The sequence below is a fragment of the Plasmodium relictum genome (assembly GCF_900005765.1).
Source record: "Plasmodium relictum strain SGS1 genome assembly, chromosome: 7".
In the NCBI taxonomy this organism is placed as follows: Eukaryota; Apicomplexa; class Aconoidasida; order Haemosporida; family Plasmodiidae; genus Plasmodium; species Plasmodium relictum.
In genome coordinates, this window is record NC_041685.1 from 839,990 (window position 1) to 864,160 (window position 24,171).

The following is a 24,171-nucleotide window of genomic DNA, read 5'->3' on the forward strand; positions in this document are numbered from 1 at the left end:
TATTATATTAATATAAAAAATAGTTTCTTCATATATCTATAATTCATCTATTTATTTTAATTTTAACTAATAAATTTATTAAAAATATTTAAAATAAAAATGATATATCTTTTATAAAAAAAAAGGAGAAAAAAAAAAAATATATAAATATTATTAACTTATGCTATGTTTAAAAAAAGATAAAAATAAAAATAAAGTAAAATAAAATTGTGAAGACTAATATATCTTTACATAATTACATTTGTTTACAAAAAATAAAATATAAAATATATAAAATTTAAAAAAGACAATATGGTTTTATGCATATAGTGAAGATTAAGAACAGAAAATAAAACAAATATGTAAAAAAATTATTTTTCTTTAAAAAAAAAAAAAAAACTATATTGGAAATAATTGTTATATTATTTTTAGAAAATTATAAACACCAGTATTTAATATTTAAAAAGTTTAAACTAAAATTGGTTAATAGTTTATATAAAGTATGCAAAATTAAGAGAATTAAATCCACTTAAAAATTTTAACTATAATAATTTTTATTAATTATATCTCTTGCACATCTCAGAAATAATATTTATTTTATTTGATCATTTTTTTTTTTTTTTTTTATTTAATCTTATTTTATTTTGTTTTAGTTTTATTTATTGTATTTTACATAATTTTTATATTATTTTTTTTTTTTTATTGCATGTGTACATATCATTCTGTAGATACATAAGCATGTATTTAAAATATAAAGAGAAATAAGTTATACTAATAATTAAAAATAACCTAACAGATATATTTTTTTTGTTCTTAGTTTTATATTTTCATTTGCTTTTTTTTTAGATTTGGTTCTTTTTTGCTTTGTTAATTATTATACAAATTATATTTTAAAATATTTTTACTCATCTAGTAACAATTTTAACAAAATAAAAAATATTTTAAATTTTAATAATTTTTAAATTAGACAAACAAAAAAAAAAAATACCTTTTTGTTCTAATATTTTTTAATATAAAACTGTGTTTTATTAATAATTTCTTTTAGCATTTTTTTTTTTTTTTTGTAAATCCAATTTTTTGTTTAAATCACAAATTTGTTATTTTACATAGTTTTATGAAATTTTTTATTACATTTGTAACCTATGAAAATTTTGTATTTCTGAAATTTTTGTTTTATATATAAAATATATAATTTTAAAATATCGATAAGTATAATATACTATTGTATATATATATATTTATCATATATTTTGTATATTTTTATAAAATTTTTTTTTTTTATTATTAAAATGAACACCCATATATTATCCAGAGAAGCAGAAATTGTTGATGAAATACCCCGCAAAAAAAATGGGTATTTTTCTGAATTTTGCGATTACTTAAATAATTGTAATGAAAATAATAAAGATTTTTCGGAAAAAAATGATTTTGATCTTATAAAAAATGAAGAAGGAAGCTATAGTAGAACAGCTAATGGTAGTAAAATAGAAAATAATAGTTCTGAAAATAGTTTAGATATAGAAAAATGCTTAAATCAAATTAATAAAAAAGAAAAAATGAATTTTAATTATACAAATAATTATGCTGAAATTAATGAAGAAAAAAATAATATAGTTCAAACAGAAAAAGAAAATACACAATTAACAATTACATTGAATGGAAAAGAAAGTAAGTATAAAAAACTGAATAACCTTGTTATAGATAATTCTAACATTATACCAAAGGAGGATGATAAAGCAATAGATGTGGATAATATAAACAATTTTAAAAATAATAAAAATAGCTATTTAAATAAAGAAAATAATTATTTAACTCATGAAAATTGTATCTCATTTAATTTTATTGAAAAAAATAATAATGAAAAAAGAGAAAAATTGTTAAATTGTTGTATAGATAAGGAAATTTCAGGATTAAATAAACAAAGTGTATTACTTGAAAATGAAAAATATAAACATAATAATTCTTCAAGTAAGTCTATTGTAACAGGTAATCAAGAAAATATTTGTTCAAAAAATATAAAAGAGAAAGATATTATTAATGATTTTTGTTATAATACCTTAAACGAAAAATATGAACTAAAATTAGATAAGAATTATCAGAACAATTGTAATAATGCTTTTTTCTATAAGAAAAATGATAAAACTGAAGAAAATTTTTATAATAGAAATATATCAAATATCAATGGATGCACACAGGATGAAATTAAAACAGATAAATCAAATGTATCAGAAGAAATTATAAGGAAAGAAAATAGTATTTCCAATGAATGCTTCCAGCTGAAAGTTACTCAAAACCAAAGTGAATATGCAGAATCAAATTTTAGTAATTTAAAAAATGATTATAAAACAAGTGAAATAGAAAAGGATTTTGAAAAGTTCATAAAACCTCATATGGCACATAAGTCTTTTGAGAATAGTAATAATATAAGTGAGAACAATAAGGAAACATTTCAAAATATAAATTTATTAAGCAAAAACATTATGAATAAATTCAAAGAAATTGAATCTCAAGGGATTAGTTCAACTCCACTTAACTTCAATGAATTAAAGTGCAAAATTGATAAGAAAACTAAACAGAATAACTCAGAAAATGGACAAGAAGAAAAAAAAAAAGATTATGAAAAAGAATATTATGAAGGAGGAAATGGAAACTTTGGGGAAGACATAGAAAAAGAGAATGTTGAAAAAGAAGAAGAATATAAAGAAGAAGAACAACAAGAACGAGAGGAACAAGAGGAAAAAAACGAGGAAGATGATGGAAAAGAGGAGAATATTGAGGAGGAAAAAAAAGAAGAGAGAGAAGAAGAATGTGAAGGAGAAGAAAATGAAGAAGAGGAAGAAGAAGAAGAAGATGAAGAAGATGAAGAAGAAGAAGAGAATGTTGAGGAAGAAAAAAAAGAAGAGAGAGAAGAAGAATGTGAAGAAGAAGAAAATGAAGAAGATGGAGAAGAAGAAGAAGAAGAAGAAGAAGATGAAGAAGAAAAAGAAGAAGAAGAAGATGAAGAAGAAAAAAAAGAAGAGAGAGAAGAAGAATGTGAAGGAGAAGAAAATGAAGAAGAAGAAGATGAAGAAAAAGAAGAAGATGAAGAAGAAGAAGAAGACGAAGATGAAGAAGAAGAAGAAGATGAAGATGAAGAAGAAAAAAAAGAAGAGAGAGAAGAAGAATGTGAAGAAGAAGAAAATGAAGAAGATGGAGAAGAAGAAGAAGAAGAAGAAGATGAAGAAAAAGAAGAAGAAGAAAATGAAGAAGAAAAAAAAGAAGAGAGAGAAGAAGAATGTGAAGGAGAAGAAAATGAAGAAGAAGAAGATGAAGAAAAAGAAGATGAAGAAGAAGAAGACGAAGATGAAGAAGAAGAAGAAGATGAAGATGAAGAAGAAAAAAAAGAAGAGAGAGAAGAAGAATGTGAAGGAGAAGAAAGAGAAGAAGATATTGAGGAAGAAGAAAAAAGAGAAAAGAATATTGAGGAAGAAAGAAATGTAGAAGATGAAGATATTGAAAAAAAAGGATTAGAAATTTATGAAAAAGAAAAAAATGAGGAAGAAGATAAGGAAAATATGGAAAAAGGAAAAATAGAAGAAGAGGAGGAAAATAATGAGAAAAAGGAGAAAGGTGGAGAAGAAAAAGAAGAGGTAGAGATATATGAAGAGAAAGAAGATAACTCAACAAGAAAAAGAAAATCTGAAGGGAATTTGAAAAGATATAATGAAAATTTATATTTATTTAATGAAGTTTTAAAATTTAAGGAACATTTTGATTATTGGGATCATAAAGAATTAACAAAAGACTTTGAAAAAGATTCAGAAATGATAAATCAGAGACTAAAGACAAATTTAATTTACCATCAAAATAGTTTTAAAAATATAAAAAATAATGAGTCAATTACCTTAAATGAAAAAGAAAATGCAAATCTGTGGAATAATGAAAACAACAAAGAGAGTGGAATAATTATGACAAGTGATTTAAGGGAAGTGATCCATGATGAAAATTTAAAATATGTAAATAAAAATGAAAATGGTCAATTATATAATATGTTTGAAAAAAATGAAAAGCATGATTTAAAAAAAGGAGAATCACAACAAATAAATTTTAATAAAAAAGAATTTTCACCTAAATGCAGTAATTTAAGCAATGAAGTTAAAAAAAGTGATAATACAGAAAGTGAAAATGTCAACTGCTCAAATATTTTGTTTAGTAACAAAAATAATTTGAAATTGAGTAATTCCTTACTTGTTAATAATAAGTTGAATGAATTAAACAAAGAAGACAAAAATAAGCATTCAATTGAAAATGATGCAAATGATAATATAAAAATAATAAAAAATAAAGAGAAGAAAGAAACGAAGGAAAATTTATTAGGAAAAAATAACACTGACATGCATAATCATTTATGTACAGAGAAGGAAAAGAATTTATTAAAAAATATTAAAATGAAAATAGATATAGAATTAAAAAATATTTATTTTGTAAAATATAAATATATTAAATGTGTAGTAATGGACAATTCTGGAGTTATTCTTCATTCTTTTACCTTTTATAAAAATGCAATTGATTTAGATAAGGAAAATAATTTTTTCAAAATATTTAATAAATATAGAGGAAATAATAATTTAGTGCAATTAGAAGATATAAATATTCTATTAAAAGAATTAAAGAATATATTTTCAACAGATATCACATTTCAACTTATTTTCGATGCAAAAGTTATTAATGGAAAAACAAATATATCTCCATCAACAGTAAAAATAAAACAACAATATATTATTTTTTTTTATAATTAGAGTTAAAATTTTGTTTATACTATAATTTTAATTTTATTTTTATTTATTTATTTATTTTTTTTTTTTGTGTAATACATTTTTTGCTTTATTCTATTTATAACTCATTTATCTTTTAGATAAATTTCATTAATTTTAATATATTTTATGATATACCTATATATGTCTAATTTTTTTTTTCTTTTTTTTTTATAGTTTTATAGGCTAAGTTTTTACGGAATTGATGAAATATCTTTAAATGAAGAAGAGAAAAAAGAGAAAGGGATGGAAAAAAATGAAATAAATAGTAAAATGAATAAAATAAAAATAATACCTAATTACAAATCAGTAAATGATAAATTAAAAAAAAATAATCCTGAAGACAAAAATAGGAAAAAAATTGAAGTAAAAGAAAAAAAAAATTCGTACATTGGATTTACCATAATACATTTAAAATATTTGTTTCATATGCAAGAACAAGGATATTTACATTTAAATATTTCTGACAAAAAAAATGAAGATTTTGATTTTATAAAAAATTATAAAAAAGAAGATTATGCATACTACTTAGATAGTAAAGTAATTGAAAATATATCTTCTAATAATTTAAGCTACATAGAAAAAATTGGTATGCTATTCAAAATTCTATTTAATCATAGTTTAAATATTTCATCTCCAAAGGTGTTCTTAAAATACCGTTTTCTAGCAGAAAGTGAAAGTGTATTTAAGGAAGTAAAACCGAATAAGAATTTTGAATTCAAAAATATTCTTGATATTTTACAAAAAAATAATACTTCTAATGTAAACATTAAAAAAGATTTAGAAGAATGTTTAAAAAATTATTATAAAAATTGTTCTAAATCTATATATGATGATGTTTACTATTCTTTATTTGATGAAAAACCTGAAGAAGACATAAAAGAAAATATTCTCATTAAAAATAAAGACAAAAATAATGAAAAAGAAAGCGATAGTATTGATATAAATTTTTTTAACATTTCAGACGATGTGAATGTTAATAATTCTTTCTTAAAAAATATCAATTTTTCTAAGCTCTTAAACTTTAATGAAGTAAATTCAATAGAAACAGAAATGCACAAATTAAAAAATAGTGAAAAAATAAGTTATTCCGAAGATCTAATCAGTGAAATATGCAATCCTAAATCGTATAATAATGAAAATAACTTAAAATTGCATATTTTAAATTTATTTAATTTGAATGTAGAATATCGTACAAGGATTGAAAAATTACAAAACATTATATTTAAATATACAACAGGAATAAATGATTATTTTGATTTTATTGAATTCACTAAAAATAATAAAGTTTATAAAATTTACGAAGAAAATAAAAAATTGAAAAAATATATAAAAGATTCCAATAAATTTTTCATTGAAGCTTTAATAGATGACCATTTTGAAATTAAAAAATTGAAGCACAGTAACAAAACAATCAACATTCTATATAATAAAGAAAAAATGAATAATAATAAAGATAAAATTAATAAAAATGAAATATTTACAGAAAACAATTCAAATAATAAAAATAATATCTTTGATAGTACGATTCACAATTTCAATGTAAATAAAGCATATTCTGCTAACTTAATAAATCAAAATCATCAGAATGATTATAAAATATGTATCAATAAAAAAATAAATGAAGAAATAAAAAAAAAACAAAATAATTTTTGTAATCTCTTAAATAGACACTCATCACAACTTTTTTCTAAAAAGCATGATAGTATTATATCTTATCACAATAATGAAAATAGTAATAATGAAATTAAATTAGATGATTATTTTAAAAATTTTAACAATTATAAAAATCATAAATATACAGAGAAAAAATTTACATTAAATAATAAAATATTAAATAAATCATTTAGTTTATTTAATTCACACAGTGAAAATAATATTGATAATTACAGTGATGTGAAGAAAAATTTCCCATTTTTTTCAAATTCAATTTGTTTGAGAAAAAATTCTTTATGTAATACTAACAATAAATTAAAATCAAAAAATTCTGAAATTAATAAAAATCAAATAATGAAAAATTTCTCTAACCCAATTCCATTTAACAGAAGTGCATTAAAGATAAATTCAAGTTCATCAGAATATAAAAGGAATGTATTTCCTAATATAAAGAAGAATTGCATAATTATGGAAGATTATAATAATGATTATTCTAATAATGCAACAAATGAATCTAAACAAGATAATAAAATGAAGAATATATATTTTGATGAGAATATTCATATAAGAGAAAATAATGTTATTAATTCGATAAGCTCAAGTAACAGCGAAATAAATTCTTTGAAAAAAAATGTAAATCATGAATTTTATGAAGAATTAAATGAAGGAAAAAAAGAAAATTTATATATAACAAAAAATGATATGTGTATCAATACCTCAAATAGGAATTTTGCTTCTTCTAATGCACCTAATAATTTTAAAGATAACATAAACGAAAAAAAAAAATTAAATAGTAACTATTTTGATAAAATTACAAATAAATATATTAACAATAATAATAATACTAATAATAATTATAATTATAATAATAATGGTAATGTTCATAGTGTTAATAATAATAGTATTAAGGATGGCTATGATCAAATAAAATATAGTAAAATTAACAAAAGTTCCGATAATAATAATATTTATTTAACTAATATTAACAATAAAAATATAAAAAATAATAATGATGATGATGGTGATAATATAAATAGTAATAATAGTAAATGTATTGTAAAACTTATAAAAAAAGCAAAAAATAATTATGATACCAGTGAAGTATTAAAAAAGGAATACTTTCAAGGTGTCGATATGTTGCCAATAAATAAAGAATATAATTTAAATGATATGTTAAATTCTAAAGAAGATAAGATGAATAAAAACGATACAACACAAAATAAGTTTAATAATAATATAAAAAGAACAAAATTGTTATCAAATAAAGATAATGGAATTACATTAAATGAAGTTAAGAAAAATGAGAATGTTAATACTAATGATTGTAAAAGTAATACAATTCAATCTAAATATTTAAAACAGTATGAAAATAATATTAATAATTACAAAAAAAAATACATAGAAAACGTAATTTCTTCTTATGATGATTATATTATCAATGAAAACAAAAATAAAAATAAGAACACTTTGGAAAACTTTAAAGAAAATATTGAAAAAAAAAATTCTGCATCTACAAGAAAAAATAATAAACTACAATTAAATAAAAAAAATAACAATGATATTAATGCTATAAAAAAAATTATTGATTACAATCTTAAAAAAAAAACAAATTTCGATTTAAATACTATAGAAAAAAATGCACTTCTTAAAAACTTAAAAAATAATAAATTTAATTCCAACACTTTCAAAGAAAAAAAAAATGGAATTCCTAATAATAATAAAATAATTGAAGTATCAAAAAAGAAAAAGAAAAATTCGCAAGATTCTAATATTTTAGATATCATAAATAAAAATTTAAATAAATCTTTTATCGAATTAGATAAAATAAAAAGAAAAATTAATGAGCACTTATTAGTTTAAGATGTTTAAAAAAAAATTTTAAATGTTATGTTTTATATAAGTAAAAAGGTAACAACCTTTATTAAATATATATATATTTTCTATGCGTTTTAGAATATTGTTAGCATTTTTTTTAGTTTTATATTTGTATTTCTTTCTATTTTTTAATAAATTTTGTTATAGGCTCATAAAGCTACATTTTGTTTTTTTCTTTAATATTCTTATGTATTTTTTTTTTTTTTTTTTTTGATAAAAAAAAGGGCATACTAATAAATAATTTTTTTAAAGCTTCTTTTTTTTTTTTTAGTATTTTAAAAATATAAACTCAAAAAGTATTAATTTTCTTTATAATAATTTTTTATATTTTTTTTTTTTTTTTTAATTGAGAAAATATAATTTAATGTACAAACAATTTTAAATAGAAATTTTAACATTTAAAAAAAAAAAAAGTGATAAAAAGATGAGCACTAATAATAAAATTTGAAATGTTATTTATATTTTTTTTTTTAAACTTCATAAAAATTTTAAGTTTATTCTATATATATATATGTATTTATAATTATGTTTTAATAATTTAAGAGCATGTAAATTTCTATCTTTTATATGTAATGCAAAATTTTAAATAAATTATGAATTAAACTATATTTTTTATGAAAATACATTTACGAAACTTTTAATTTTTTTTTGAAGAAATGTCACAGTTTTTAATAGAACAAATAAGGTACTTACATGAAGAAATTGAATTAATAGAAAAAGCCATAGCAGAATTAATTGAAGAAAAAGTAAAAAATAGTAAGAAAAATATTTTATATGATTACTCTATAAATTATTTAGTTGAAAAAATTCAGAAAAAATCAAAAATACTTTTACAATTTTATAATGATGAAGATAATTTGAAAAAAGAGGAAATGCAATTCATTGCAGGTAAAACAAGCGATGAAAAAAATGATGTATGGAAAAATTACTATGAAAGAATTAAATATATAAGAGATTATCATAAAAAAACTAATATTAAAAAGATAGAAGTGAAAAATTATAAATCATATAAAAATGAAGCTTTAAAAAATAATAATTTAAAAGAAATGTTTTCTCCTTTGGAAAAAAAAGGGAAATGTGTTGATATGAACAAATTTTATAATGATTTTATAAATATAAAAAGAATTAAAGAGTTTCGATTAAGTATGTTCAAAAAAAAAGAAATGGCTAGATTAAAAAAAAAAAATTCAAATGAAAAAAATACACCAGCTAAAATAAGTGAATTTAAGGAAATGGATATAGTTACATATTTGCACAATTTCACAAGATTTTATTACATACCTAGGTATTGTAAATATAATAATGAAGAATATAAAAATTATTTAGAAAGCCTCTTAAATTATTTAATGACTTTTTTTGCAAAAATAAATGTACTAGTAGACTGTGAGAAGACTTTTAAACAATATGAAAAGAGTTTCAATGAAAAATTCGAAAATAAAGAAGTGAAAGGTTGGGAAAAATACACATATGATTTAGATTTTTATTGTAATATAAATAACAAGTTATATGCTTCAGAAGGAACATATAAATGTTATTTAAAAAGTAAAAAATATGATGATGATTTAAAAAAATACTTAAAGAATAAATATACACTGGAACAGGAACAAGAAATAAAAAAAAAAATAGAAAAGGAAGATAGAGATATGGCTAAATGCGAGTATTTAATTGAATTATATAAAAACTTACTAAATAAGCTTTTCCAAAAAACAATACAAAACATACAAAGGAAGCAAGCCTTTAGTATAGATGAACTACAAAAAAGAAAAAAAGCAGAGAAAAAAAACGACTATATATTAAGTATAAGTGATAATATTAAAAATGATGACAATGATATTAGTCAAGCACTTAATTTATCTTCTATGTCATCATCAAATGACGATACTTCTGAATTTTCAGAAATAGGTAGTAATGATGAAGAAGAAAATGAAGAAGACAAACCAGTATATAACCCTTTAAACTTACCACTAGGGTATGATAATAAGCCAATACCTTATTGGTTATATAAATTACATGGATTATCAAAAGAGTACAAATGCGAAATATGTGGTAATTATTCTTATTTTGGAAGAGCTATGTTTGAAAAACATTTTTATGAATGGAGACATTCATTCGGAATGAAATGCTTAAAGATACCAAATACGTTGCATTTTAAAGAAATTACAAAAATTGAAGATGCATTAAATTTATATGAAAAGTTAAAAAAACAAACACAACTGAATATTTTTAAACCAGATCAAGAAATAGAATGTGAAGATTCTAAAGGTAATGTTATGAATATAAAAGCTTACGATGATTTAAAAAGACAAGGATTACTCTGACAAAAACAAAATATATTTTTAATATCTTATTTCTTTTTTTCTTTTTTTTTTTTTTTGTTTCCCATTATTTATATACATATATATATTTTTTCAATGCAAAAGTTATTTTATATAATTTTTTTTCTCTCCCTTAACTTTTTTTGTAGATACTGTTTTTTTTTATTTTTTTTTTAATGAAAACTAAATTATTTAATAAATAATTTTTTTTTTTCATTAAAGGGTATATATAAATTTGTCTGCTTGTCAATATAGTTTAATTTAGGATTTAAAATTTTTTACAAAGAACATCAAATCAGATTTTAATATTTTTTTAATTTGCTTTTTTTCTGTAATTGTTGTTTAATTTTATAATATATACTTCTTTAAGTGTTTCCAATATATATATATGTATATTTTCTTTTTTGCTAAAATTCAAGGTACATACACAGTAATTATGTTCCTTCAAATTCTTATTTATTTGCTTTTTTTTTTTAATTTTTAATAATAAACTAAATTTTATATAAAATAATAAAATACTTTTATCATAAATAAAAGTATTAATCTAAAATATATTTAAAGAAAGCTTTAAAAAGTTTTCAATAAGAAAATAATTATTTTTAAAATTCAAAAATGTGTATATAAAATATAATGGTATAATTTCTTAAAATAAAATTATATAAAATACTACCATATTACTTAAAAATATAAAATTTTCATATTTAAAAAAAATTTTTAATAAAAATATTTTTATTTTGAGAAAAAAGCAAAAATAAAAATAGTTTAATATTTATAAAAAAAAAAAAAAAATAAAAATAACATTTTATTTTATTTTATTTTTGTAAAGATAACCACGTAAGAATGGGTAATTTCATAGAAACTGTTTTACTATATTTTTTAATTTTTTGTTTTCTATAAATTTAATAATGAAATAATACATATAAATATTCACATATATATATGCATATGCATTTTTTAAGAGAAACACACAGATATACAACTATTAAAAATAAAGAGTTCTATTTCTCTAGGTATACATGTATATGTGTAGAGTTGTATCTTTTTTATGAAACAGTGATTAAAATTTTTTTTTTTTTAAGATGAAAATAGTTCTCCAGTCCCAATAGATACAAAGGAAATAAAAAAAAAATCCCAAAAAAAAAAAGAAAAAAAGGTTAATTGTAAAAAATATGTCACCATAAATATTTTTTATGTTTTATTATTAATAAAATTTTCTTTTTCTTCTTTTTTTATTATAGATTAAATATAAATCCCGAGTTAAATGGACACAACAAGAAATAAAACTATTGATAGATGGAATAAATGTTAAAATATATTAGAATAAAAATAAATATATGTTTAAAGACAACAAAAAGTTGACATATATATTTATTTATTTAAACATTTCTCAGAATTATGGATTATCTAACTGGTCAAAAATTATACATTCGTATAGTTTCCCAGAATATAGGTTTTTTTATTTAAAAAAAAAAGAAAAAAGAAATTATGTTTAGTTACCTTACATTCTTTTTTTTTTTTCTTTTTTTTTTAGAACAAATACAAGTTTAAAAGATAAATACAGGAGTTTTAAAAAAGTTTTCATAATAGAAAAGGATTAAAAATGAATATGTTTCTTAATTTTTTTTTACCAGTTTTTTTTTTTTTTTAAATTTTTGTTTTTGTAAAAATAAAAAAGATTTAAAAATTTTTAAACTCTAATGAAATAACTTTGTTTTTCTATATACGTTTTTATATATTTTACTATTTTTTTATAAGATTTAAGCGTGACTCTTTTTCCGATGATACTTTAACAATTTATAATTCTTTTTTTTTTTTTTCTATTTTATTATGTATCTTAAATACACATATATTAATATTGAAAGGAATTTAATTTTTAAAAAAAATGGTTATTTTTTAAAACAAAGAAAATTAAAAAAAAAAAAATATAAAAGAGTCAAAATGAAAAAAGAATAATTTATTCTTTTTATATTTTTTTTCTTTTAATTTTACAACATTTTATGAAATAAGATTAAAATAAATATTTTTACTCTTGCACATTATGAGCAAAAAAGTGTGTATGCACATTTGAGTATATATACATATGTGTATATTTTTTTTTTTTTTTCGTATTAATAAATAAAATAAATTGAAAAAATATCTTTTTATTTTTATTTTTATAAAAATATTAAAAAATTATCTCTTTATTTTTCCTTTTAAAAAAAATTTGAGAAGAATGAATTATATTCTTAACATTTCTAATGAGGAATTAAAAAAACTAGATATTAGAAAATATACAAAAAATGAATTATTATATTTAAGAGATTATAATTCCATTTCTTGTAATTAAAATTTTTTTATTTATAGTTTTAAAAAGATATAAAATTTTTTTGTTAATTTTGTTTTTCCATTCTTTAGTTCAAAAACTGGAAAAAGAAATTGAAGAAATAGGTCTCCTGTCCAGTAGAGTAACAAAAATAAAAAGAAATTGAAATAAAACAAGTTGAAAAAAATAGATTTAAATATATTAAATAAAATTATTCTAATATAAGAAGCGAGATTAATATATATAATATTTTTATTTATAAGTTCAAATTTGAAGTAATACAAATTTTATATTCCTATGTTTATTTTTGTTTTAATTTCTATTACTTTTAAAAGGATCAAAGATTGTATTCTTCTTTAACTTCTATTAGCAATATAATAAATCAAAATTATACATTATATGTAAAGTAAAAAATATATATATATATATATATATATATATATATATATATATAGTAAATATATTTTTATTTTTAGTGTTTAATAATGGAAAATAATATAATTGGCATATTAAAAGTAAAAAATAAAAAAATAAAAAAATAAAAATCTAAGATTTTTCTAATTAAAAATTTTGATTATTCCTATTTTTCTATTCACTTAGATAGGTGAAAAAAATCTGTACTTATATGATAAGAAAAATTTGCATTATCAAAAATGCACATGTGTATTAGGTTCTTAAATACAAACATAAATATTTATAACTATTTTTTTTGTATTTTATTCTTTTATTTGCTGAAATTTTATAATTTTATCTGTACAATTTTTAGATTTCTATATATTAAAAAATTTTCAAAAAAGGGGTCTTGGAATAGTAATACATATTTAAAAAAAATTAAAATTATAAATATTTATACTATATATTTTTTATTCTTTATTCTTTAGAAACTTTTTAACTTTATGTTAAAAGACAATAATATTACACCATCGAAGTTATGGTAATGTTAAGAAAATAAAAAAAATAAAAGAATTTAAAAAAAACTTTTCTAATTTAAATAAATTTATTCATTTGGTTATAATGAAATATATATATATATCATTTTCATTATAGTTATATATATATACTATTTTTTTAAAATTAATTAAAAATATTATTTTATTTTATTTCTACATATTTTAATTTAGCTACGATAATCCATCTAACAAACTTCTGAATTTTCTAAAAAAATATTTTTCACCTTGTGATTTAATTAAACAGGTTTTATTAATTATCTTAAAAAAATAAAATCAAAAAAATTATATGTCAAAATAATTTTAAATTTTATCATTTTTTTTTTTTTTTCTTAAGCCCAATAATTTTGTCATTTTTTCTGAGTACTTTGATGATGTAATAATAGAAAATTTTTTAAAAGATTATAATTTTTACAAAAAAAAAAAACTAATTTTATGACTTTTGTTATTTTTTTTATATTTTAAAAATAGAACTTTGGATATTTTAGTAGAAATTACGCAAATATAGGAAATAAAAATGAAAAAATTATGAAATGTGCATAAAGTAGTGTAATTTTGTAAAATATGAGAATTAGTAAGTCTAAATATACATAAAAAAAAATTTAATATTTTTAGTAAAAATAATTTTTTTAATTTCAACTTTTTTTTTCTCTTTTTATAATTCAAAATATTTGAGTAATGAGAAATTTATAAAACATCTAACAAATTATAGAATAAGAAAAAATTAAAATTTTTATTTTCTATTTTTTCTTTTAATATTTATCTCATTATTTATATGTATTTGTTTTTGAATTCTAAAATTTAACTATTATATAATTTTCTTATGTCTATTATTCTGAAAAAATTGGAATGAAATATGAGAAAAAACTTATTTTATTAATTTATTGTTTTATTATTTTTTTTTTTATATAATGCTCGTTAAAACAATTATTTCCATCTATAAAAATTTTATAAATTCTTTAAAGAAGTAATCCTTTTTAATCAGATAAATTTTTCTAATGAAATCAAGAAAAAAAAAGGAAATTTATATTATTATTTAAAATAATATCTTCAATAAAAAAAAAAAAAATGGACATAAAGAAAGAAAAGAAAAGAATTATTTCTGACAAAAAAGATAATTTGTCTATGCATCAAAAATTTGTAAAAAATGAAAAATTTATATAAATATATTTATTATAATATTATTTATTTTCTTTTTTTCTATCATTTTAATTCGAAATAAAAAAAAAAAAAAAAAGGACATACTGATAGATGAATATTATTCAGATTTAAAAGATGAAAAAAAAACAGTAAAATTAGAAAAGAATTCTATAGTTTGTGATCATGTTTTTAAATCAGTTAATAGAGATAAAACTGATTATGCGGTTAAAAAGCTGAAAATAATATAAAATTAATATTTTATAAAAATCAACAAATATTAAAAAAATATTTTTTTTTTTTCAATTCTAAAGAGAATAGATGAGAATGATGAACCTCCTAACTTTACAGATTTAGTTGAAAATGGTTCATTTTAATTTTTTTCTAAATTATATTTTTTTTATTATTCCTAATTTTTATAAATTTTGAATTTTTTTTAAAATAGAACCAAAAATTGGCACTTTAAAGATTAACGATCCCTTACCGAAAATTGAAAAAGTAAATTATATATTTTATTTTTAATATTAAAAGAATATTAAAAAAATAATATTTATTCTTTTTAGAGAGATGATTTAAAAAAAAGCTATATGAAATGGCTAAAAACAGAAAAATTAATGGTAAATAAATTTTAATAATTATCATTACTGGTCATATATTCTTTAACATTTTTTAATTTTTTTTTTCATTTTTAGAGACCGGAAGAAAGGAGATTAGAATACGAAAATATGCAAAACAAATACTTAGAAGTAAAATAGGATACTTATGAAAATTTTATTTATTATAAAAAAAATTTATATATATACAAATATTTTTCTTTGTCTTATTTTAGACTTTAAAATTAACTCAAGATATAAAAAGAGATGTAAAACTCGCAAGAGTAATTAAATCTCATTACCCTAGAGGAATAGTTGGTTTTTTAAATATTTTATAAAAAATTAAAATAGAAAAAACTATATATTCAAAAGTTATAATAATTACTATGATATAGCAAATAAACTAAATGAACTAAATCAATCAAAAATGAAGGCAATATTAATAATTATAAAAAATGCAGTTGTTTTAATACATAAAAATTCTCTTTTTTTTTCAAAACAAGGTGTTGATTCTATTTATAATGAAAAAACTTTATTATATAAAGACAAATATAATGAAATTAAAAATAAACAAGAAATAAAAGAGAAAAAATTAAAAGAAAGGAGGGAAGGTATATATGATTTTAATCTACTCACAACTTTCGAATATAATTTTTTTTTTTAAACATCTTTTATATTTTTTTTTTCTTCAGCTTTAGAAAAGCATAATAATAAAAATGGTAACTTTTTAGCTTTTGAAACTGAAAATTAATAATTTTTTTTTTTTTTAATATTTATTTACAAATCGTTGAATTAAATTTTTTTTTTTTAATTCTATATATATAAAATAAAACTGAAAAATTATTCAAGTAGTTTTTGAATTTGTTATCTGGAAATATTTGGTATTATTAAATTGTATATTTTAAAATATATGTCTATTTGTTCTTTATCTCATATTTTTTAACATTAAAAAAAAAAAAAAAAAATAGTGAATTCTTTTAAACTCTTCATAAAAAGAAAAAATTAAATACATTTACATAAAATTATAACAAAAAAAATATTAAAATAATATATTTAATTATTATTTTATTAATGATAGCAAGGAAATTGATATTATAAAAGAAAATATATATATATATATATTATTAAAACACATAGATTATGCTTTAAATCGTATTTTTTTATTTTAACTAATATAATGTTTAAAATATTAATTTTTAGAATTTTTATATTATATATGTATTAATTATATATAATATATAAAAATAATATTTTCTTTAACTTTGTCATTTATTTTTTACAAAGGAAGCTAGCTTAAATATTATATGATTAATATTAATCTCATTATAATTAAAATTAGGAAACAAAATAAATAATTAAAAACTATTAAATTACAAAAAAAAAAAAAAATAAATAAATAAATATATATATATATATATGGGCCCATAAGGCTTCAAAGAAAATTAAGCCATCAAATTTTATATAGGCACAAATAAATCTTGTGTATAGATATATTATTTCCTAAGAAATACTTTTCATATATTATCGTATAATCTTATATAACTACTAACAATTATATGCATTATATGAGCCATTATTTTTGTTAATAGATTCAGTATTTGGATATGAAGCATTTTTTATGAGTATGTTGTTCGGTATAAATGGGGGGAAATTATTATCGTTTCGAGGGCTACTATTTGGAATTTCATAGCAATTATTTTTTGTATTATATTCACCTTTTATTAAGTAAGATTTATTTGGTTGAATAGGTTGAATACAAGTATTAGTATTATTTTTATATAAATTTAAATTGTTGGAATTAATCATTGGATTTATATATTGATCATTCTGTAAATCTAAATTATGGTTAACCGTACTGTAGTTATTTAATATTTGATTATTTTCTATTGTATTTAAATTATGTGGTGATTTAATATTGTAATGGTTAGAAGGCATATACTGAGAATTATACACATTATGTTGACTAGTTAAGGCATTTTTATCATTTGGAAATGAAGTTAAAACACAACCATCCGGTGTAATTGTTTGACTTGGAAATAAATTTTCTTGATTTAATGGTCTCCTATTTTCATTATGAATATTTTTACTTATAGGACCACTATTATTCCTTAAAACACTATTATTGCTTGGTCTCATTTTGTTATGTAACTGCATTCCACTATTTTGTGATTTAATCTTATTCAAATATTCCTTCTTTTTTTTTTTAAGATTACTTATATGCATTGAGAAAAATACGATGAAGTTAACTGTAGTAAATAATCTCACTAATAAAAACAATTTATTAAATTCATCATCTAGTACATATTCAAGTAAATTACCTGTATATTCATATATTTCGGTCAATGATATAATGGCAACCAAAAAAAAAGAAGTATACATCAAACCCATTGACACAAAAAAAATTGAAAACATTGAAGTAACTAACAAAGCACAAAACATAACATAGTCTATATCTTTTGAAAATACTAGAACTATTTCATAGCTGTATGTGATAAAATAAAATAAATAGCAAATATAAAATATAATGGAGACAATTACCCCCGAACTAGATGAATTACTTTTCTCCATCTTGATTATGTTCTTCAAAGATTAAAAAAAAAAAAAAAAAATTTTTAATTTTCAAATAAATTATACTTTTATCAGAGTATATAACGTTATTAAAATTGACATATTTTCCTTACAAAATTCATCAAAAATATAAAAAAATTTTTTTTTTTTCTATTTTAATAAAAAAAAATATATATATATATTTGCACAAATTATAAATAATTTGATGATAAAAATATATAATTATTGGCACAACATTATATCTGCAGAATTTTATTTAAACAAATAAACAAAAAAAAAAGAATAAAAAAATACAAAATTTAAAAAAGTTCAAAAAAATTAATAATCTTTAAATTAAAACTTTTATTTTAGTTCAAATGAATTGCTTCATATAAGTTATATTTATCCTTTTTCTTTAATAATTTATTAGCATGTAAACATGCATACTAATAAATTGTCTAAAAAAAATATTAACAGTTAATAAAGAATATTAAAAAACATTTAATTTTATTTTTTTATATTTTTAATGTTAAAAAAAAAAAAAATACTAATAATCATATTCTAATTTAAAAAATTGTTAATTAGTTATTTTTAAATCTTCTGTTTTTCTACAAATAATAATTTTGTTCCACTATTTTTCATATTTTTTAAATTTATGCCTTGAAAAATATTATAAAAGGAAAAAAATAGAACGTATAATTATAAAAAAATAAAATGAAAAAAGGTTAGTGTAGATTTATATAAATTACTTCTTTTTTTTTTAACATATATATACATAGAATAAAAGTGAGAATGGAATTTTTTTTTTTTTTTTTTTGTTTTAGTAAATTTCCTTTCAGAATGCATGACTTGAACGCATGCATTTTTTTTTTTAAAAACTTTTAAACGAAGTTTTCCGTTTTTCGTAACTTTGTTGTAAAATTATCGTTAAGAATTCCACATTAGTTATAGTATTACAAAAATGATAAAATTTTAAAAATATCACAAATAACTCTTATTTATTTTTTTCCTAAAATTTACTTCTTTAAAAAAAATAATAATAAAAATCTAAGGAACATTTTTAAATAATATTTGATGTTTTAACAAAATTATTTTTATAATTTTTTTAAAAGCAATGAAATATATGTTGTATTTTAATTATGAACAAAATATTTTATTTATTTTAGATTAATTTTGTGACTTCATTGTTATATTAATAGCTAATGAATTAAATAAAATACAAATGCATCTAAAAATATTTTAAAATATATTTAAAAAATTAATTTTATACATTTATTAGTTTCTTAAATGACTTTACACATGAATTTATTTTTTAATAATTATAAGCAAGCATGTATTGATATGAAAATAATATCTTTTCTTTGTTAATAAAAAAAAAAATATTAATTTTTTTGGAAGCAACTGTTTTAATTATTAAAAAATTGTGTTAATTCTTGAGAATCTTATTTATAAAAAAACAAATTTAAAAACTATTCATTTTTTTATATATTGTCTATGAATTAGCTACTTTTTACATTTAAACATATTTCAAAAAATTTGATTATATTCTCTTTTAGTTTCTATGTGATGTATGAATTTTTTTTTTTTTCTTGCAAAAATGTATATTAAATTTTCTATATGTCACTGAAATTATTTGAAAATTTTATGCTTCATCATACATTTATTAAAACTATATCATTATACAGTTAGAATCTAAAAAATTAAAAATGTTAATATTTTTATTATAAATTACTTTAAGTTTTTTTTTGTCATAAATAGACTATTTCAGTAAGAGGAACCCAAAATATACAAAATTTAGAACTTTAAAATTCTTTAAAAAAAAAAAAAATATGTAAAAAAATTTTTAAAATGTAATTATTCTTTTTCAAATGAGATTTATTGTGAAGCTAAAAAGAAAAAAGAAAAAAACTAAAAAATAATGGAAAGCATAACAATTTTTTTTTTTTAGAAAAATGCTAAAAAATAAAAAATACGCATATAAAAAATTTATTACAAGGAAATAAAGCTTACTAAAAAACTATCATAAATAATCAAAGGATATATGCTACTTATTTTCATTAATTTTAATAATATTATGTAAATGAAAAAAATAAAATAAGTAACAATAATTATATGAATAAGGAAAAGAGAGAAAAAAAAATGTTTATTTGTTAAAGCTAAAATAAATAAATTTAATTTTGAATAATTTCAAATAAAAAGTTTAATAAAAAAAATATTGTTTTTATATAAAAATGGGAAATAATATGAAGATGAAATTAAAAAATAAGCAAAATAATTATTTATTAAAAAAAAAGGAAGATAAAAACAATTTAAGTAATAATATACCAAAAAAGAGTAAAAAGAAAATATATAAAATGTTAAAGAAAAAAAAGAAAATTTTAAAGGAACATAAAATTGACAATAAGAATTCTTTTATACATAATAAAAATTCGAAAAATAAGAAAGTAATAAATAATAACTTAAGCAATGAAAACACCAAGAATGATCTATTGATAAAAGATAAATCAAAAAAAAAAAAGTCTGTTATAAATTTTTTAAATAATGAAAACAAATCAAAAGAAATTAAAAACATTATCAATAAAAAAAAAAACCTAATAAATAAAAAATCGATAAAAAATAATGAAATTGCTAAGAGTAATAAAATTAAAAGGGAGCACACAAATAAAAATGTTTCAAATATAAATGTTTTAAATAAAGATAGTGTAAATAAAATTTTTTATAAGATTAAAAAATGTGAGGATGAATGTAACAATGTTTGTATAGAAAAAAATAAACAAAAATATAGAAAAAAAAGAAAAATTGAAAAAAACCCTGAAGATATAGTTAATTCTTCATTATTTAGATATATTAATGAATATATGTATACAAATAAAAGTGTAGTGGTAGAAAAAAAATTAAACGAAACAAAAAATATTTTTAATATATATCATTTAGGATATAAAAATCAAAAAAACAAATGGCCAAACAACCCTGTAAATGTTATAATAAATTATATAAGAAAAAATTTCACAAAACATAATAAAATAGGGGATTTAGGTTGTGGTGAAGCAGAAATAGCTAAAACTTTAAATGATTGGTCAATAGATTCTTTTGATTTAATTAAGTTTAATCAATATGTTATTCCTTGTAATATAACGCAATTGGGAAAGCCAAATGATTCTTATGATTGTATCATTTTATCACTAAGTCTTATGAACACAGATTGGCCAAAAATTATCTTTGAATCTGTTCGATGTTTAAAGAAAAAGTTAAATTATTTACATAATTATTCTTTTTACATAAATTTATAAAAAATTTTATTGACTATGCGACTAAAATAAAAACATACATACATTTATATTGTTGTTATTTTATATATTTTTATAATATTAACATACATAATATATATATTTATTTTTTTAGGGGAGTATTAATAATAGCAGAAGTTGTAAGTAGATTTAAAAATTACAAAGCATTTATCAAATTTATGAATAATGTTGGATTTAAGTTATCAAAAAAAGTATGCTACTTACACACACATATATATATTTATATAATTCTATTTAAAAATTTTAAAATATCATTTTTTTTTTTTTTTATTCCTAATTCAGATTAATTTAGACGACTTTTTTTATGTATTTTTTTTTGAAAATAATAAAAAAGATAATATTACGTATACAATAAATGAAAAAAGAGTTAGAAAAGTATCTGAATTATTAGCACCATGCATTTATAAAAGAAGATAGATAACATAGTTTAAAAAAAATTTTTTTTTAATAATAATTAAATTTTGTTTTCATTCATTAGGTGAAATATGCTTTATAATAATAAAAAAAGAAGCATATTCATTAAAAATATATAAATTAAAAAAAAAAATTAAAAAATTTTAAATAAGTTTAAAATATTTAAATAGTTCATGAATCGTCATCATTTTTGTCTGATTTGAAAAACGATTTTTATATTCAACCTTAACATTTTTAAATATAAAATATAATTTATTTAACAGTATATTTTTAGTATTATCTATATAGTTGTAAAAATCTATAGGTAATTCAATTTTTTTTTCTAAATTATTTAAATTTATTATAATTCTATTTGTTACTCCTATTAAATCACAATGTTTTAGTTTTCTTGATAAATGTAAATCAGTATCATCAAAATATGTATCTACGTTATTATTTTTAAATGAGTTATATAGCCACAACGTTAATATATATTCAATATCATTACTATTTAAAGAATTATAAGGTATTTTGCTTGATGTTTCATCATTTTTTTTCTCATTTTCCTGTATATCATTTTCTTCATTATCTTTTACACATTCTTCTTTATCATTTATCTCATCTTTAAAATCAGTGTTTCTAAATTTTGCTAAAATGCCATCAATTTTTTTTGATGAAAATCTACTTTTCCTATTTATCTGAATTAAATAAATTGTAAAGGGTGCTACTTGTTTAGGCAATTTTATTCCATCGTCATCATAAAAGTGATCGATTAAAAAATATAGAAGTCTGTAAATTCCTATTCCATAAGAACCCATATGGATATTATTTTTTTCATTCTTTTTGTTTAAATATTTTATGTCTAACTTTTGTGAATAGTAATCTCCTAATTTGAAAATATGGCCAGCTTCTTTAAACTTTCCATCTCTACATAAAACTTGAAATTCGTGACTATTTAAAGCATTCATTTTGTCTCTTTTTCTTTTTTTTATAATATTAAAAGTTAAATTTAATTCTTCAAATATATTTTTATAGCACTCTTTATATAGTTCGTAAATTTCATTCAAACATTTTTCATTACTGTGAAATGAATATCCGTCTTTCATTAAAAATTCTTTACTCTTAAACAAACTCTTTTCTAATCTTTTTTCATTTCGAAACTTGTAGTTATATTGGTGGATCAAAATTGGTAAACTTTTTAAAGTTATGTTTTCATTAAAAATTTTATTAATTAAAGCTAAAGAAGATTCTTCACAGGTTGGACTCAAAATTGTTCCATCATCTTCAATTTTTTTTCTTGTAGTTTCTTCAAAATTCTTATCAGCTTTTCCTTGTTTTTTTCTATAAACATATAAAAATTCATCACTATATAATTTTGATCTATCAGATAAGTTCCACAACTTTTTTGTTTGAAGAATACTTAAGCTTAAACAATGAGAATTTATTTTTTCTAAATGTTTATTTATAAAATTTATTATTTTATTAATTACTCTAAAACCTAATGGTAATATATTAAATAACCCATTAATATCCTTTACATAATTAGCTCGTTGTAATAGTTCACTTGCTTTATCTCCTTTTTGCTTTATGCTATCATTAAAAATTCTATTAAATAAATATTTAGAACCAAAGTAAGATTGATTATTGTATAATACATATTCATTATTTGTTTTCCTCAAAACATTATTTAGGAAAAATTTTGTTTTTTTTATTTTAATCAATTTCAGTGAAATAACATAACTTAATAAATTTATTAAAATAAAAACTTTAAATAACATTATAAATAAGAATACATTTTTTTTATCATTTTTACAAAATTTTATTACATTATATTTAAAAGATACAACATATTTTGCTTCAAAATTTACTAAAAAACAAAAAAAAAAAAATTATAACTTCTTTTGAAATACAACTATTTATCGTTATAATTAATTAGAAAATCTGAAAAAATAAAATACTTTTTAAAATTACTATCAAAATTTTACTTATTTTAAAAATAAATAAATTAAACAAATAGTAATATTCATTTATTCTTCTCTAAAATTAAATGAGAATAAAAAGTATTATATATACATATATATACACATTATAAAATTTTTTTTGCAATTTTTTTAAAGGTTAAAAATATTTTAAATTATTTTTTAAAAAAGTATTTAAGATTCATTAATTTTTTTTTTATTGTAATGTTAATAGTTTTATTCTTCATCATTTGCTAAAAAGTATAAGACTAAAAAAATTAAAAACTTATATGAATAAACAAAAGAATAAAAAAAAAAGAATAAAAAAATAATACAGTGAACGAAAAATTAGAAAAAAAATTGAAAAA

The 24,171-nt window shown here is 18.1% G+C and overlaps 8 protein-coding genes across 8 annotated transcripts; 6 read left to right on the forward strand and 2 right to left on the reverse strand.

The window, feature by feature from the left end:
- Positions 1 to 1,268: 1,268 nt before the first annotated feature.
- Positions 1,269 to 8,288, forward strand: PRELSG_0722200 (conserved Plasmodium protein, unknown function; the record flags this gene model as incomplete). The annotated part of the gene is made up of 2 exons (XM_028675922.1): positions 1,269 to 4,715; positions 4,950 to 8,288. The coding sequence occupies 2 exons, from the start codon at positions 1,269 to 1,271 to the stop codon at positions 8,286 to 8,288; spliced, it is 6,786 nt and encodes a 2,261-aa protein (XP_028532463.1).
- A 671-nt stretch (positions 8,289 to 8,959) lies between these two features.
- On the forward strand, positions 8,960 to 10,621 carry SF3A3 (splicing factor 3A subunit 3, putative; the record flags this gene model as incomplete). Its single annotated transcript, XM_028675924.1, has 1 exon — positions 8,960 to 10,621. The coding sequence occupies one exon, from the start codon at positions 8,960 to 8,962 to the stop codon at positions 10,619 to 10,621; it is 1,662 nt and encodes a 553-aa protein (XP_028532464.1).
- Positions 10,622 to 11,458: 837 nt separating this feature from the next.
- TRF1 (telomeric repeat binding factor 1, putative) lies at positions 11,459 to 12,111 on the forward strand (the record flags this gene model as incomplete). The annotated part of the gene is made up of 5 exons (XM_028675925.1): positions 11,459 to 11,462; positions 11,578 to 11,628; positions 11,698 to 11,771; positions 11,857 to 11,922; positions 12,010 to 12,111. The coding sequence occupies 5 exons, from the start codon at positions 11,459 to 11,461 to the stop codon at positions 12,109 to 12,111; spliced, it is 297 nt and encodes a 98-aa protein (XP_028532465.1).
- A 719-nt stretch (positions 12,112 to 12,830) lies between these two features.
- Positions 12,831 to 14,410, forward strand: PRELSG_0722500 (alpha-tubulin N-acetyltransferase, putative; the record flags this gene model as incomplete). The annotated part of the gene is made up of 10 exons (XM_028675926.1): positions 12,831 to 12,936; positions 13,013 to 13,062; positions 13,256 to 13,321; positions 13,397 to 13,435; positions 13,521 to 13,590; positions 13,687 to 13,730; positions 13,802 to 13,854; positions 14,042 to 14,114; positions 14,205 to 14,243; positions 14,339 to 14,410. The coding sequence occupies 10 exons, from the start codon at positions 12,831 to 12,833 to the stop codon at positions 14,408 to 14,410; spliced, it is 612 nt and encodes a 203-aa protein (XP_028532466.1).
- Positions 14,411 to 14,935: 525 nt separating this feature from the next.
- Positions 14,936 to 16,348, forward strand: PRELSG_0722600 (conserved Plasmodium protein, unknown function; the record flags this gene model as incomplete). The annotated part of the gene is made up of 9 exons (XM_028675927.1): positions 14,936 to 15,007; positions 15,106 to 15,231; positions 15,319 to 15,370; positions 15,450 to 15,502; positions 15,568 to 15,621; positions 15,697 to 15,750; positions 15,834 to 15,915; positions 16,101 to 16,208; positions 16,290 to 16,348. 9 exons carry the CDS (start codon positions 14,936 to 14,938, stop codon positions 16,346 to 16,348), a joined length of 660 nt encoding a protein of 219 aa, XP_028532467.1.
- A 794-nt stretch (positions 16,349 to 17,142) lies between these two features.
- Positions 17,143 to 18,165, reverse strand: PRELSG_0722700 (conserved Plasmodium protein, unknown function; the record flags this gene model as incomplete). The annotated part of the gene is made up of 1 exon (XM_028675928.1): positions 17,143 to 18,165. One exon carries the CDS (start codon positions 18,163 to 18,165, stop codon positions 17,143 to 17,145), a length of 1,023 nt encoding a protein of 340 aa, XP_028532468.1.
- Positions 18,166 to 20,375: 2,210 nt separating this feature from the next.
- On the forward strand, positions 20,376 to 21,869 carry PRELSG_0722800 (rRNA processing and telomere maintaining methyltransferase, putative; the record flags this gene model as incomplete). The annotated part of the gene is made up of 3 exons (XM_028675929.1): positions 20,376 to 21,391; positions 21,547 to 21,643; positions 21,735 to 21,869. 3 exons carry the CDS (start codon positions 20,376 to 20,378, stop codon positions 21,867 to 21,869), a joined length of 1,248 nt encoding a protein of 415 aa, XP_028532469.1.
- A 140-nt stretch (positions 21,870 to 22,009) lies between these two features.
- Positions 22,010 to 23,623, reverse strand: PRELSG_0722900 (proline--tRNA ligase, putative; the record flags this gene model as incomplete). The annotated part of the gene is made up of 1 exon (XM_028675930.1): positions 22,010 to 23,623. One exon carries the CDS (start codon positions 23,621 to 23,623, stop codon positions 22,010 to 22,012), a length of 1,614 nt encoding a protein of 537 aa, XP_028532470.1.
- Between the last annotated feature and the right edge of the window lie 548 nt (positions 23,624 to 24,171).